We start from the raw sequence: 14,538 nt of genomic DNA, 5'->3' as shown, positions 1-14,538 counted from the left end.
GCGTGGTTTCTGAATGATGACGCTCCGCAGCGTCTCTATTGGGGAGAAAATGGGAGAAAAACGATGAAAAAAAGATGAAAAATGGAAGAAACGGACCTCAGGCAAAAATCCACCAACAGTACTGTGGCACAACATCAGAGCCTCACATCATCCTTAGCCCCCGTTCACACCATATGCCGAAGCAACGCTCAACCTAGGCTCAACCTAGGCTCAACCTATGCTGAACCCACAAGTTTAATTTAGGCGTCCTTGTTAAGAGGCGAGGCCGTTCACACCACCCGCGCGCATCATGCTGAAGCCACACTCACGCCTTGCTCAAGGGATCGTTCACGATTCAGTGCTACTTTCCAAGCGTGAAGCTTGAAGCTGCCAGGCATGAAGTCAATGGGAGTTGTGGGCGGGTTCAATGCGGGTTCAAAAGAGAAGGCTTCTTGTGTGAACAGTGAGGCGTCAGTTCAGCTTGTGCCTGCCTCAAGCTTCAGCTCTGCTACGTTCGGCGTCCTGTGTGAACAAGGGCTTAGAAAATGGCCTTTGTTCTCTGAGACACAGGCTTGTGTGTTTTCAGAGCTCATTAGTCCACTAGACCGTTCCCATGTTCAGTCAGACGAGCAGAGAGGCTGGGGTTGATGAACGGGAAAAGTTGATAATTGAAGACATCAATCCACTTGGAGAAGCACTGTCTCTGTCAGTTGCTAGCGACGGTATTTACAGCAACACATGACAAGCAGGCTGAGCAGCAACAGAGAACAGGCACTAGAGAAGTAAGAAATTGAAGCTTAAACATACACGTGCACGCACACACACACACACACACACACACACACACACACACACACACACACACACAAACTCTCACACACATGCACACGCTAAGGGCAAAAATAGAATCTAGGTTTAAAAATCGAATTTAAACACAAAATCTAAAAATGAAAGGTACTGGCATTCTTGTAAAATATTCAGTATTTTAGTGATTGGACACATGATAAGAGTAGTGACAAATAAATGTTAATATTTTTAAACAAATTTATACTATAGCCAATGTGGACAGTAACTAGGAACAGGAGGTTGTGCTTATGGGTTTATACTATAGCCAATGTGGACAGTAACTAGGAACAGGAGGTTGTGCTTATGGGTGTGAGTGAGTGCAAAATCTCTTTTGACTGAGCTAGAAAAACCTTGAATCCTCATCCTGTCCATCATTTCCTCTAATTCAGTGGTTTTCAAAGTGTGAGGCGCGCCCGAGAGAACTTGAGTGGAGGCACGGTGTGAGGGGCGAAACAATCAGAGAGAAGAAAATGGATTAGAAAAACCCCTGGTTAGCTAACTTCTAGCCTGGGTAAACCCAGTCCCCAGTGACCTGCTCTCAGACTCACCCTGCTTACAGTCACAAGGTAAGGTGACACAAGGCTAGTGACTGGGAACTGAGAGAGCAGGTCACGTGGGGGCTGGGTTTACCTAGGCTAGCTAACTTCAGCTATGCGGGTCATGGGGCAAAATGTCAGTGAAGCTATATTTAGTAGGCTACCTACAGTGAGAGAGGAGACAACATCTGGTGCAAGCAGAAAACAGACAAAGTATGACCCTGATTATTTAAAGTTTGTATTTGCATCGATTGGTGCCAACGATGCTCAACATACCTGTCAGTGCGGGTTTTACTTTGTTTCGAACCTCGAGCTCTCACTAGTTGTGTTTCCATTACCCTCAGAAATGCGCAAAATCTAAATATCGCAATAGAAATTGGGTAATGGAAACACGTGAATTTCGAAAAACCTCCCAAATATCGCAAAAAGTTTTTTCGCTCTCATGAGGTGGTTTTTCAGACGTGTCGATATAGAAGTTTATCGCAAAAGTGTAATGGAAACACATTTTTCGCATTTGCACGTCATGTGACCCATATTATCCCTTGGAAAAGGAGCGGAAAATAAGTTTGGTAAGTAAGGTTCGATAGCCGTGTCAAAACCTCCGCAGCAAGTGGAAAACTTTGAAGCAACGCTACCTAGCAGAAAGACGAGTGTTATGCAAAAGCGTAGCCGGGCAAATTAGATAATGTTTAATGGCAGAAATCGGTCCATGGTGACAGCAGGCTGCCTGTGTGCGCGCATTTGGCACAGCGGCGAGATGAGAGGATGAAAAGCACACACTGGTGCGGTGGTGCTGTCTGAAGTGAATACAGTGACTGTGAGTAGGCTAATACATTGCACACGTTTCAGGTGCAATTATAGAACCAAATCAGCCTTTTCCCCCCTCCATCTCTAAATCGGACCAGTTGTAGGCTATTAGGCTACCTTTTTTCCTCTGCCTGTCGCGCTGACTGCATTCACGCAGCCAGCAACATTTTGCGACTCATTTTCTTTTGAATTGATAATCAGGCTCGTTTATATGCATTGTAACTTCATGTTGGGATTTGCATTGACCATTGGTTGGATTTGAGCATGCAGGGGACGGGATATGGGGCAGATCCCCGTGCGTAATCACTGTGGCAGCTGCTGCAACGGGGAATCACTCAAACGCAACTTCAATGGAAACGCCTACAAGTCGCAATTGTACATTGTCGAAGTTGTAGAAATATCGCAATTCTTTTGCGAAAAACTGTAATGGAAACACAGCTACTCTCTCACTAGAGTGAGCGCTCTCGTTCTCACTCGTAAAACCTGGGTTGTAGCACAACCCTAACGTTTTCCGCATTGGCCATGATTAAAAGCATATCTGGTCAAGGCTGCAGGCAGAGGATGATTGCATTTATTCCCTGCATCACCCGTCTATATGTGCATCAAAGGCACAGCCTGGTTCCCACTAAAGTAGCTATAGGTGAGCAAATTAAAGAGGCAAAATTGATCCAATTATTGCGGTGAGCATGTAAAGGATGTCTGCTCAGTGTTGAGACGTGATATGAAAAGCAACGATGGTGTGCAGTCGGGGGAGCGAGGCCTTGTGCGAACCTCACATGCGAGGCCCTGCTCATTAACATGCACACGCATGAATCACGTGCACACACATAGCACATCTAATCCTACTACAGGCCAGTGGACAGTGAACACATCGTCAAGTGCGCACAGCGCACCAAAGACAACTTCACACGTTTGTAGGAGCTGAAACAATGGATTGCCATCACAGCAAATAAACTCATAGCTTTATCTTGATCTAGGCTACATGTGGAAAAAGATCTCACCATCATATATTCCCCCTCTTTCACGTTCAGGCTGACATGCGGTGCGCCGTGCGCTTTCAATGTTCCAAATACTTCCAATGTTTTTATCAGTGCGTCGTGCTCGCGGTCGAAAAAAGAATACAGCATCATGCACAGTCTATCAGCCACAGCTGCAGAGCGCACAGACACAAACTAAAGATGAGACATGGTCGAGCGAGGCACCGTGAGGCAGACCTCCGCAGATTGTATCTCCCTGTCTCTCCTGCAAAGTGCAGCGAGCGCACGCTGTGAATGTGCGCTGCTGCTGTGCCTTGGAACCAGCAGGGTGGAGATGGAGAGACAGAGAGAGGGTGTGTGTGTGTGTGTGTGTGTGTGTGTGTGTGTGAAACAGAGAGAGAGAGAGACACACACACACACACAGAGGGAGAGAGACAGAGAGGGAGAGAGCGAGAGAGAGAGATGCGCTTCGTTGTGGTGGAACAGATCTCGGAGCTGGAGTCCATGCGTAATACAATCCATGCAGGCCAGGCGCGAGCTCCCATGAGGTGCGAGGCCCCGTGCGGTCGCACACTTCGCACTGCCCTCGTGACGCTACTGTGTGCAGTGCATTGCAGAGAGCGCACATAAGGATTTACGCACAATGTTGAGACAAAGGCAATAGCCTATGAAAAGCAGTGCATGGAACTAGGGATGTAATGATAACCGTGATAAAATTCCTTGCGATAACGTACCGTTTAAATTTTTTATTATCATTAAAACCGTGGCACCGTGATTACCGTGTTACCATGATTACAGTGCTTTGAAAAACATGGTAAATACTGTCCATCATCGAACCAAACTTGGCAACTGTCTCCCAGATGCAAACGCGCAGCCTTGGAGAAATGGTTTTGGGTCTTGAGTTTTCAATATAAAACTTGGTGAAATTATTTATGTGAGTGTATTAGTACTTTTTGAACATTTTCAGCACATTTTAACAAACCGTGATAATACTGATAACCGTGATAATTTTGACTATCACTATAATTGTGATATGACATTTTTATATCGTTCCATCTCTACATGGTACGCAGTTATGATTTTGTTGGGATGGTTTTCAATTTAGATATTGGACTACACGGTTACATTATTTTCCCACAATTTAAGCATGCATGTGGGAGAACTTGGGCTGAGTGTAATAAAGCTGTGTTCTTCAGTCCTTCAGAGTGGATAAAGATGTTTAAAAGTAGATATGTGTGGGGGGGAGGAGAATAAGGCTAAAGATGTTTTAAAATCTTAAAGAATATTGGATAAAGATGCTTACAACATTTTTGGAACTTGTTTTTAAGCTTGAGTGGAACATACAACAATAATAGTAATAGCAATAATTGTGTGCACATGGGTGGCGGGGGGCAACAGCTGTCTACTGTTCTCTGAGGGGAGGCTCACTCTCCCACACTTTGAAAACCCCTGCTCTAATTTGTTCTGATTGCAATGTAATTATGAGTGGTGGTACATCTGTTTCTGGTGGGCTTACCTAGACAATAACATTCACAGGCAAGTTCATAAAAATAATTGTCAGCAGTATAAGCCACAGTATATCAGTTATCACAAGCATCAATAATTAATTGACCAAACAACACATATTGAAAGATAAGCAATCCCTGTACACAGATAGACAATATGTACATTATTTTACAGGCATTTTGTATTTGTTTTGTGTCTTGTAAGTGTAAAAACACACAAATATAAAAATCCAAATCATGGATTTTTTAAGAAACGCACAGGAATTAAGAAATTAAGAATTAAGAAACGCACAGGAACAGAGAACACTGTCCTTTTCACGCAAACACAATTTCACACATACAGGAGACTAAGGCTACATTCACACAGGGCACCCAAGCCTTGCCTAAGCCTTGTCTTTACCCATGCTTTTAAATAGGCATCCTTTTTAGTCAATGAGGCTGTGTACACAGGGCGCCTCAGCGTGAACCTTGCGTGTACCCACGCCTTGCCTGAGCTGCGCCGATTTTATCGTTTAGGCGTGAGTTCTATTTTCAAGCCGACTAGGCGCGTGAAGGCAGACTTCTTCTGTCAAGCCATGAAGGAAAAACGCGACAATATCTGTGGGAAATGGCGAAGTCAACTGAATTTCAAAATAAAATTGTGTTACTACAACAATGTTGAGCAGAGAGAGAGAGAGAGAGAGAGAGAGAGAGAGAGAGTGATTGACGGGTGGCTATAACGTGGGGCTTTCTCCCCGTCGGTAAACAAATCTTCAGGAGAGAGAATAGCGACCGAAGAAGCAAGATGGACAATGAAAAGTTAATCCACATAGTACAACAGCATCCAGTTCTCTATGACAGCAGTCACCAAAGAAGGAGACCTGGTTATACATATCCAGCATCAATAGCACATTAAATATATCTGATTTATTTTACCTACCCATGATAATTCGGGACCAGATGTGACCAAAAAGAAACACTCGGGAGAGAGGAGAGGCGCTTGTAACTCGGCTCAGGTTCAGCTGGAATAGGCGTGCAGTGTGATCACAAAAGCGTGTGATAGATTCACGCGCAGCTCAAGGTCTGTAGGCGTGGGTTGAGGCAAGTCAAGGCGTAGGTGCCCTGTGTGAACGTAGCATAATGCTTTCTAAATGCACCGTGCTTCTTTTCACATTTGTCCTCGATGCTCACACACGGACGGAGGAAGGGGCACCACACATGTTTGAACATTGCCTCGTGGAGCATAATGGACCCTTTTCACAGCAGCCATTTCGTGTCTCAAAGACAGGATAAACCAAACCGTTAATGAGGGCCCCGGCACCGGGACATCTAAATGGGATGGAAGTTGGAAACCATCATTAATGTTTTGGTTACACCGGTGTTTACCCTGCCTTTGAGACACAAAATGGCTGCTGTAAAAAGGGTCTATTGAAATAACGAGTAAAGTATCTAGCGAACTGAGCCATGCGTACTTGGTTCCGGCCGGTGGTGTTTTTCCTGTGCGCTCCCGTCGAGGCTCTCGGTGCTCAGGAGGTGACCTCAGGCAGGTTGGGGCCCCCGGTGGCTGGGGTGCTGCTGCTGCACTTGTTGATGGTGCTGGTGGAGATGTGAGCGGGGCAGCTGGGAGAGATGTGGGCGGTGCACGCCACCGTGTTGTTGCAGACTCTGCGGTGCAGCTGGATCACCGTGGTCTTGGAGGGCACGGAGGAGAGGCCGTTGGCCAGCGACCGATGCTTACAGTGGAACATAATGAGGAAACACCTGTAGAACTGAGATGGAGGGGAGAGAGAGAGAGAGAAGAGAGAGCATGTGAACACGCATAATAAGCCACTTCCAGACATGAACTCTGGACTATGTCCGTTGAATCAGGTCCAGGCATACCCCGGAGTATTCCCGTAGTAAATTCACGGTGTAGAGAGAGAGGGGGGAGGGGGGAGGGGGGAGGGGGGGGGGGGGGGGGGGGGGGGTTGGGCATGACGTAGTCCTGCGGGAATCGCAGTGTTAACTTCATGCGAGACATTTTTCAATGTAGACGAGATCAGAGATATATTTCAGAAAGCAATTCTCCACTCAATCCACTTCAATGCATTATTCTGGCGATAGGGATAGAAACTAGCCTGGTTCAAACCATCTAGATCAATGATGGTTTTAAACAGGTTAGAAAATGTGGGGTAGCGATGAGCCAAAAAGTGAGCCGTTTGCGTTGTATCCTGTATCTCGTCTCACCAACTACGTAAGACATGCCTCTACACTACAGTATATGGCATGTAAACGGCAGCATACACACACACACACACACACACACACACACACACACACAGTCAGCAAATCGCAGAGGGAGAGAGAGATGGCAGAGACGCCAGAGAACGAAACGTTAAGTATCCTTGGTTATACCTACAAGATGCTGATATTGATCGTTGTCACAAGTGCAACAAATCGTTTGCTTGTAAGCACACGCCCACTCACTCGCTCTGGACACGCCCACTCACTCTGGACACACCCGCTCACTCGCTCTGGACACGCCCACTCACTCTGGACATGACCCTGTACCTTCTAGACTAGAGAGCCTCTGCGAGCGACACGGACATGCACACACTCCCTGTTTTGTCTTCTGCCTTCTATAAATATAGTTGGGAGAATTAAAGAATAAGAACTGCCTGAACCCTTTTTTTCCCATCATGCCGATCGATACTGAAAAAAATCTCATCACAATTGCTTGCTCTTTAACTTATCTAAAGTCATGCCTTCCTCATACAGTTCCAATGCTACCTTGGTCAATGCTTTAGCAGTATTTCATAATATACAATTTGCCAGCCAGCCGGTCTACATGAAACGTTGAAATAGTGCTAAATAGTGAAAGTAGTAAAACCTAATGAAGGTCTGATCGACCAAAACGTTGTTTAATTAAAGTTTGCCAATTACTGGAGGGTGTGCGGGAATTCTTTATCTTCTACAAAGTGACATGCAGCAACAGCAATGATGCAATGAGGGTTCACCAGCGTATCTATGGGAGGGGTGTGGAGGGGAGAGGGAGTGAAAGTGAGTGAGTGAAAAAAAGCACTGCATTGGAGAGCCGCACGCCCAGGTGTCTGTGGGTGGGAAGCCGGATTAAGCGTATGTGTCCTGGTCACTGCAATAGCGCCACCTCAGGTTGGTCGGGCCGCCTGTTTGGGGAGGAGGGGAACTGGGGGGAATAGCGTGATCCTGCCACGCGCTACGTCCTGCCGGTGAAACTGCTCGCTGTCAGGTGAAAAGAAGCGGCTGGCGACTGCACATGTAGCGGGGTAAGCAAGTGCTAGTCTACATCCCTCCCCAGATCGGCAGACGGGGTGGAGCAACACCCTGGGACAGCTTGGCAGGGGGAATTGGACAAGTACAATTGGGTAGCAAATGGGAGGAAATCCGTAAAATAATAAAAATAAATCAAAAATATCTAAACTACCGTTTGTGTGTTTCCGTTGTAGGCATCCTCCTGATGATGGCGCTGTGCGAGCAGGTGCACGTGTATGAATACATCCCCTCCATGAGGCAGACGGACCTGTGCCACTACCACGAGCGTTACTATGACGCCGCCTGCACGCTCGGTGCGTACCACCCGCTCCTGTACGAGAAGAGCCTGATCCAGCGGGTCAACACGGGCCCCGAGAGGGACCTCAAGAGGAAGGGACGCGTCACTCTTCCCGGCTTCAGCACCGTCAACTGTGACAAATGAAATGTTACCTTCTGAGCCACACACACACACACACACACCCCAGCCCTGTTGGCTGACGGAGGGCGAGGTGCAATAATGCCACTGGAGACAAGGAGGCTGGAACCTACATGTTTCAAATGAGAGCCGTGAAGAACACAAGCCACGCCCCTCAGGGTGGGATCAGCTGACAGACCTGGTCTTCATCAAGACTTTTTTTTAATAGTGTTAGTGGTCTGTCACCAAGAGCGACGGCTCAACCGGCCTGAAAGGACTTCTCTGCTTTAGCTGAGCCACGTTAGCGGCAGAGCTGACTAGGGTAGCAATAGATCAGTGTTTTTAGATAGACAAGTGAATTTTCAATATCTGGGTGTGTTTTAACGTTGTAAAACTCTGTTTATCAATAGCTTCGGGTGGTCCACGACCTAAAGGTAATTCCACTGTTTATAATGACGGATATTTGTGATTTTTATTGGTCCAAAGGGTTGTGAACATCCGACAAATCAAGCCGTAGTCAGCACCGAATGTCATACGTGCACTACACACACATACACACGCGCACACACACACACACACACACACACACACACACACACACACACACACACACACACACACACACACACACACACACACACACACACACACACACTCTTCCACTGACAAAGCAGCTACATATACAGTACATACAATGTAAAACAGTCTTGATGACTCCACAGAGAGAAAGTCAAGCTACACCAAACACTGTTCATTCTCTATCAGTATTATTTAACAGCGCGGATTGCCACTTCTTGAACCTGCAGCAGGTGTTCTTGCTTGACACTCCTCAGATATCCTCTTATGAAGTCAGTGTTCTTGTTTGGTGTTTTCATCAGGGGTTTATTCCGCACTGCTGATGAGGTTCTGCTCAATACTGACTCACACTCCGTGCATGACCACACAAAGCACTTAACCAGATTGTCACTCCTACTCCGCACTTTAAAAGGATGACTTCTGACTCAACGCCAAGAAGCCTCTTCGTCTTGTAGATCAAATCCCAGGGTGAGGCATTGGTTACCCTCATTGGATTTTATCCCAGACAGTGAATACTTTTTTATTTAATGAGGGCATAGTTAAATCAGAGTAAATGGGGACAAAATGTGTCTTCAATCTAAACAAGTCTTCGGAACAGCTGTAACCCTGTGCCTAGTGGTCGACTGAACACTTTCCTCGGGTTGCCTTTTGACTGTTCACATACATGCAGTGTGTATTGTGTATGCGATCGTCAGGACTGCAGTACTATTGCGTTTAATCGCTGAATGAGGTGTTGAGCATTTGGGATTGTCGAGGTAGTGTTGACGGCCTGAGGTGCTTCTCAGCTCTCTGTGCTATCATCAGCCCCCATTTGAAGGTCAGTTCACGTTTTACCTCCGCCTGCGAGCTTATGTATTCGGGTCCGTTTATTTGTTTGTCATCAGGATAACGGAAAAACTACTGGCCCAATTTTCAGGAAAATTGGTGGAAGGGTGTAACAAGGAAGAACCCATTACATTTTGAAGCAGCCTCACAAACAAGCAGTCGGCCTTAGCGGGGGGTCTGTGCTCTGAGTGTCCTTCTAGGTATTGAATGTAACTTCTCACCCTCACGGCCAAATCACCGCCCGAGGTCACCACCGAAGCATGCAGTGCTCATCATCGCAGGGTTACGTCTGTCATGTGCGACCATCACCCTTCCACAGCTCAGAGTGGAGACCATGTGTTATCAGGAAGGGGATTTGAAGCAGTACTGTAATATGTGCAGGTTCGCTGTCTCCTACTTTAATGCTTTTCATGTTTACACTGAGTGCCAGACTGGCAGTAAGCCTCAGCTCCAGAGCTATTTGTTTGGCGCGGGGGCCAGGGGGTCTAGCTGTCAAGCTTTGTCACGTTTGACCCCGCATACATTCATTGAACCAGTTTGGACTTTTACCTCTTTATCTTTATCCTAAAGTTGTGCATATGATCATAAGTGTGGTAATTTAATATGAGATGGGTTTTAGAATGACACAGAAACACCATGCAGACATGACAGGAGTTGTGATTTGTACTAGAGCCATGCAGTCAGAAAAGTATTACCTATAAAGTTTTTTTTTTTTTTTTTTTTTCAAAGTATTCTATTCTAGGAAATGTTTTTGTGACAATTGTTTGTGGTTTGGTACATGATGTTAAAACGTGTAAGAAAAATGTCGCTTTGAGTATTACGACGTGTCGAAGAAGATGGCTCTGTCCAGGTAGTAGATAAAAAAGGCTAAATGGCAAAGCTGCTTGTTAGAAGCTGCTTTTTCTTTGTATGTGATTATCCTGGAGCTTAGCATTGTGCTGTGTCAGGTGAATTCCTGGGCATCTCATGAGCAGGTACTTCGCAGTGAGCCAGAAGAGAAGTAGTTGTCATTCCAGAGGGCTAATCTCTCGCTTAAATATCACGGAAAGAAACCCAGGAAAGAGTTTCTGAGGCTGGAGGAGATGCAGTATTCATTTGGAATCATGCAGGTTTTCACCTTCACTGTTTTTTTGTTTTGTTTCTTTGACACAAATCATCAAATCTTTTTATTGCTTGTGATTGTAACACACTGAAGGTGCAAAAAAACGTGAATATATTGTACATGTACATTTCTAATAACCATTTTATTACGTTTCCGATGCACAGAGCATGCAAATCTGGATCAGGGCTAAGAGTCTTAAACTGTCCATGTCTGTGCTGTACCGTACTGTAAATAGACAGCATTGTTTTTGGTATTGTGAGAAGCAGGAGATGTTTTACTGGTGATTTTAATGCATGCATGTAGATAGGGAGATCACATCCAGCTGCGGTGCAGCTATTATTAGTTTCCCTGGAAGCATTTGATTAAGTGCACTGCCTTTTGGCAACTGCAGTAGAATCTTGATATGTGCCAAATTTAACTTTCTAATTGTTTTATCTGGATGGGTGAAAGGCAGGAAGAGATTTTTTTTTAATAAGTAATAGCAGGGATTTTAAGGTCCTATTGCTTCTCTCTGGGAAGCGTGAGGTGGGATTTTATTTTATTTTTTTAGGGGGGGGGGCAGACTTTATTTGATGGGACAGTGGGCAGACAGGGGGTGGGGAGAGAGGGGGGGGGGTGACATGCGGCAGGGGACCACGGGTCGGGCACGCAAAGTGGTATGCGCTCTACCAGGTGAGCCACCAGGACGCCCCGATTTGGATGAATTTTAAATGCCTTTTTTAAATAAGGTGACTTTCTGTTCAGTATTCAATAGGGGACACTGTACGGAAACTTGCCATTAACTTTCCTGTTTGATCAGCGGCAAAGTGCTGAGATGAGAGAATCACTGATGAGAAAGTCACTTCTATATTCTCTCTATTCTGTATTGTGGGGAGTTGCTGCACCACACTGCCTCTGAAGGATGGTCCACCTGTTTCAGTTTCACTTTCTACATTTCCTTCAAGCTCCTTCAGGATCCCTCAAAAGAGGAAGAGGAGAAGAAACATTCATGACACAAGAGTGAAGCTCCTCTTTCACTCCTGATAGCCTTAGCATGTTCTTTTTACAACATATACTCCCAACTCATACGACCAATGACGTATCACTGCAATACTACCATATACCACGTCTGCTAGACTAGCGCCCCTCAGTGGCAGAGAGAAAGTACTATGCGACTTCTGCCCAAAAGCAAGTTGAAAAAGCGTCCTTTCTTCCAAAAAACGTTAGGATTAGGGTGTGGGTTAGGGGTACGGACAGCAACAAACTGGTAGCCGAGTGGTTACGACAGGCGGCTGTCAAGCCAGCGGCCCCAGGTTCAAATCCCGCACGACTCGCTATTCACACGGCCGCTCCTCTAACGTTGAAATGTGATTTCAGGTCGTATTCAGTTGAAATGTGATTTCAGGTCGTATTCAGCTGCTTGTACAAATGACGTGTTGGGTCGTATCCAGTTGGAGGTCTTTTTAAGAGATTTTCATTTTTGTTTGATGTTGAAGGCCCTTTTGTTACACTTGAATGGATGTTTAAAATTAAATAGACCATTTTTATGATTTCAGCTGTTGTTAATTTGACCTTTTTTACCATGTAAATAAAGCTATTGTACTGTACATGTAAAGCGCCATTCCTGTCATTAATTTCATTCAAAGTGTACGACGGGGCGTCTGGGTAGTGTAGAGGTACCCGTGTGCACGGGTGGGAAGTTGGTCGGGGCGGCTGTTCGATGGGGGGGAGGGGAACTGGGGGGAATAGCGTGATCCTCCCATGCACTACATGCTGCCAGTGAAACTCCTTGCTGTCAGGTGAAAAGAAGCAGCTGGTGACTGCACATGCATATGTATGCGTATGTATCAGAGGAAGCATGGTGCTAGTCTCCAACTCTCCCCAGATCGGCAGAGGGGGTGGAGCAATGACCGGGACAGCAGGAGGAATTGGCCAAGTACAATTGGGGAGATTTTTTTTTAAACTTAAAAAAAAGGTAACCCACTTCTCTCTCACCTGTTTGTTCATCAGTATATAGATGAGAGGGTTGATGACGGTGCTGCTCTTGGCCAGTAGCGAAGGCACCACGCTCGCCACAGGACTGATGATGTCTGGCGGGCCGAACGTGGCCATCATAGCCACCACACCATAGGGCATCCAGCACAGCAAGTAGCAAACCACTGTGGTCAGAACCATGAACAGGATGTGCAGCTCCCTCTGCCGGGCTGCAGTCTTTCGGATCTTACCCACCTGTGGGTGAGAGAGGGAAGAGATGAGGAAGAGAGACTCCTGCTCCTCCTTTATGACCCATTTTCACCCAATGCTTCCCTCACTTCAAATCAGCACAAGACAAAATGAAACACAAGACAAACCTTGTTTATAAGGTGCCTTGAGAGCGATTAAAACTGGTGGAAACACTGACAAAAAATAGGCTCTGTGCTGGAATATTTTTTTTGGCTGTTGCTATGGATTAAAATGTATTTATTTTAGCAATATTGAATGGAGGATTTACATCAGGGATGTCAGAGATACGGCCCGCGAGATGTTTTGGAATATTAAAAAAATAAATAAAAAAATATTATTATTATTATTAAATTCGCACCCCATTATCATGAACTACGTGTGGCTAATAAGCAAGCTAAGAGTTCATTCATAAGTTAATTAACCTGCACTACAAGGAAATGTCAGTAGGTCATCAGGTGTAAACAAAGCCGCCATGATGCCACGCTGGAATTGAATCGCGCATTCGGCTACCTACCAAAAAACAAAGGAATCAACAAGATGCTGTCGAAAAAGAGAAAGGTTGACACGGAATGCAGGCAGTTTCAAGAGAAATGGAATTTATTTTTATTATTATTATTATTATTATTATTTCTTTATTTTGTGAAGTAAATGGATAAATGAGTCGAATTGATTTTAGTAAAAAAAAAAAATCCGGCCCCCATGAGGTCTCAGTTGAACAAATCCGACCCTCTACCTAATATGAGTCTGACACCCCTGATTTACATTATGCATGATAATAGTCTCTCAAGACAGACGCGTTGGCTTTTCTAATGCTCTCGTCTGTACTTCGGTAGGTCAAAAAATAAGGCAGGATATCATCAAAATAAGGCGGGTATCCAATCACCTGTGTTGGTTATGTTTCCCAGTGTCATGATTGGTCGCGAATACCATCAAACTTCCTTCTGGTCTGAAGCGTTTTCCCCCCTTTTTTTTAAGATGACAACTTCATCTGTCCAAATGTTAATGGTCTGAAGTACAGACTGTCTCTGGAGCATTCAAAGATTGTGGAAGAGATAGACAGGCTAGAGAGACTATCCGCATGAGGAACACACATACTACTTACATACAGTGATATCCCCCTGATTCTCCAGGGAACAATACATCTCTCCTGCATACCTTTTTATTACCTATCTCTAAAGACAGACTCACGACAATCACACACTCACTCAACAAAAATAACTGTGCTCAACACGTGTCGGGTGCCAGCCCAAAAAAGCATGAAAACCAGATGAAGTAGCAGCATGCACGACTTGAGTATGTTTCAATGCACTTATTTAATACAGCACAGCAGCAAGACAAAACTATCTAGCTATCTATTTGGCAGTGATGATGCCATCAGTGATGTCATACATAGGCATTGTGACATCACTGATGTCATCAGCAGTGAGACACACACACACACACACACACACACACACACACACACACACACACACACACACACACAAGAGAGAGAGACTGAGGGAGAGGGAGAGAGAGG

The 14,538-nt window shown here is 45.4% G+C and overlaps 2 protein-coding genes across 2 annotated transcripts in view; one reads left to right on the top strand and one right to left on the bottom strand.

The window, feature by feature from the left end:
- Nucleotides 1–8,394, top strand: part of st6gal2a (ST6 beta-galactosamide alpha-2,6-sialyltranferase 2a) — a gene marked incomplete at its 5' end in the record, with an annotated part of 39,065 nt that extends 30,671 nt beyond the window's left edge. The window contains one exon of the mRNA XM_083639029.1: nucleotides 8,094–8,394. Within this exon, the coding sequence (XP_083495155.1) occupies nucleotides 8,094–8,341 (248 nt within the window). The 3' untranslated portion in view covers nucleotides 8,342–8,394. The remainder of the gene's footprint in view (nucleotides 1–8,093) is intronic.
- Nucleotides 8,395–11,766: 3,372 nt separating this feature from the next.
- tmtops2b (teleost multiple tissue opsin 2b) overlaps nucleotides 11,767–14,538 on the bottom strand; it is a gene marked incomplete at both ends in the record, with an annotated part of 36,852 nt that continues 34,080 nt past the window's right edge. Inside the window, 2 exons of the mRNA XM_083638219.1 lie at nucleotides 11,767–11,775; nucleotides 12,792–13,025. Coding sequence (XP_083494345.1) covers nucleotides 11,767–11,775; nucleotides 12,792–13,025 — 243 coding nt within the window. The remainder of the gene's footprint in view (nucleotides 11,776–12,791; nucleotides 13,026–14,538) is intronic.

This window comes from Poromitra crassiceps (assembly GCF_964638095.1).
Source record: "Poromitra crassiceps genome assembly, chromosome: 6".
Lineage (NCBI taxonomy): Eukaryota > Metazoa > Chordata > Actinopteri > Beryciformes > Melamphaidae > Poromitra > Poromitra crassiceps.
The sequence above is the reverse complement of the archived record's forward strand: the minus strand, read 5'-3'. Positions and strand labels throughout refer to the sequence as shown.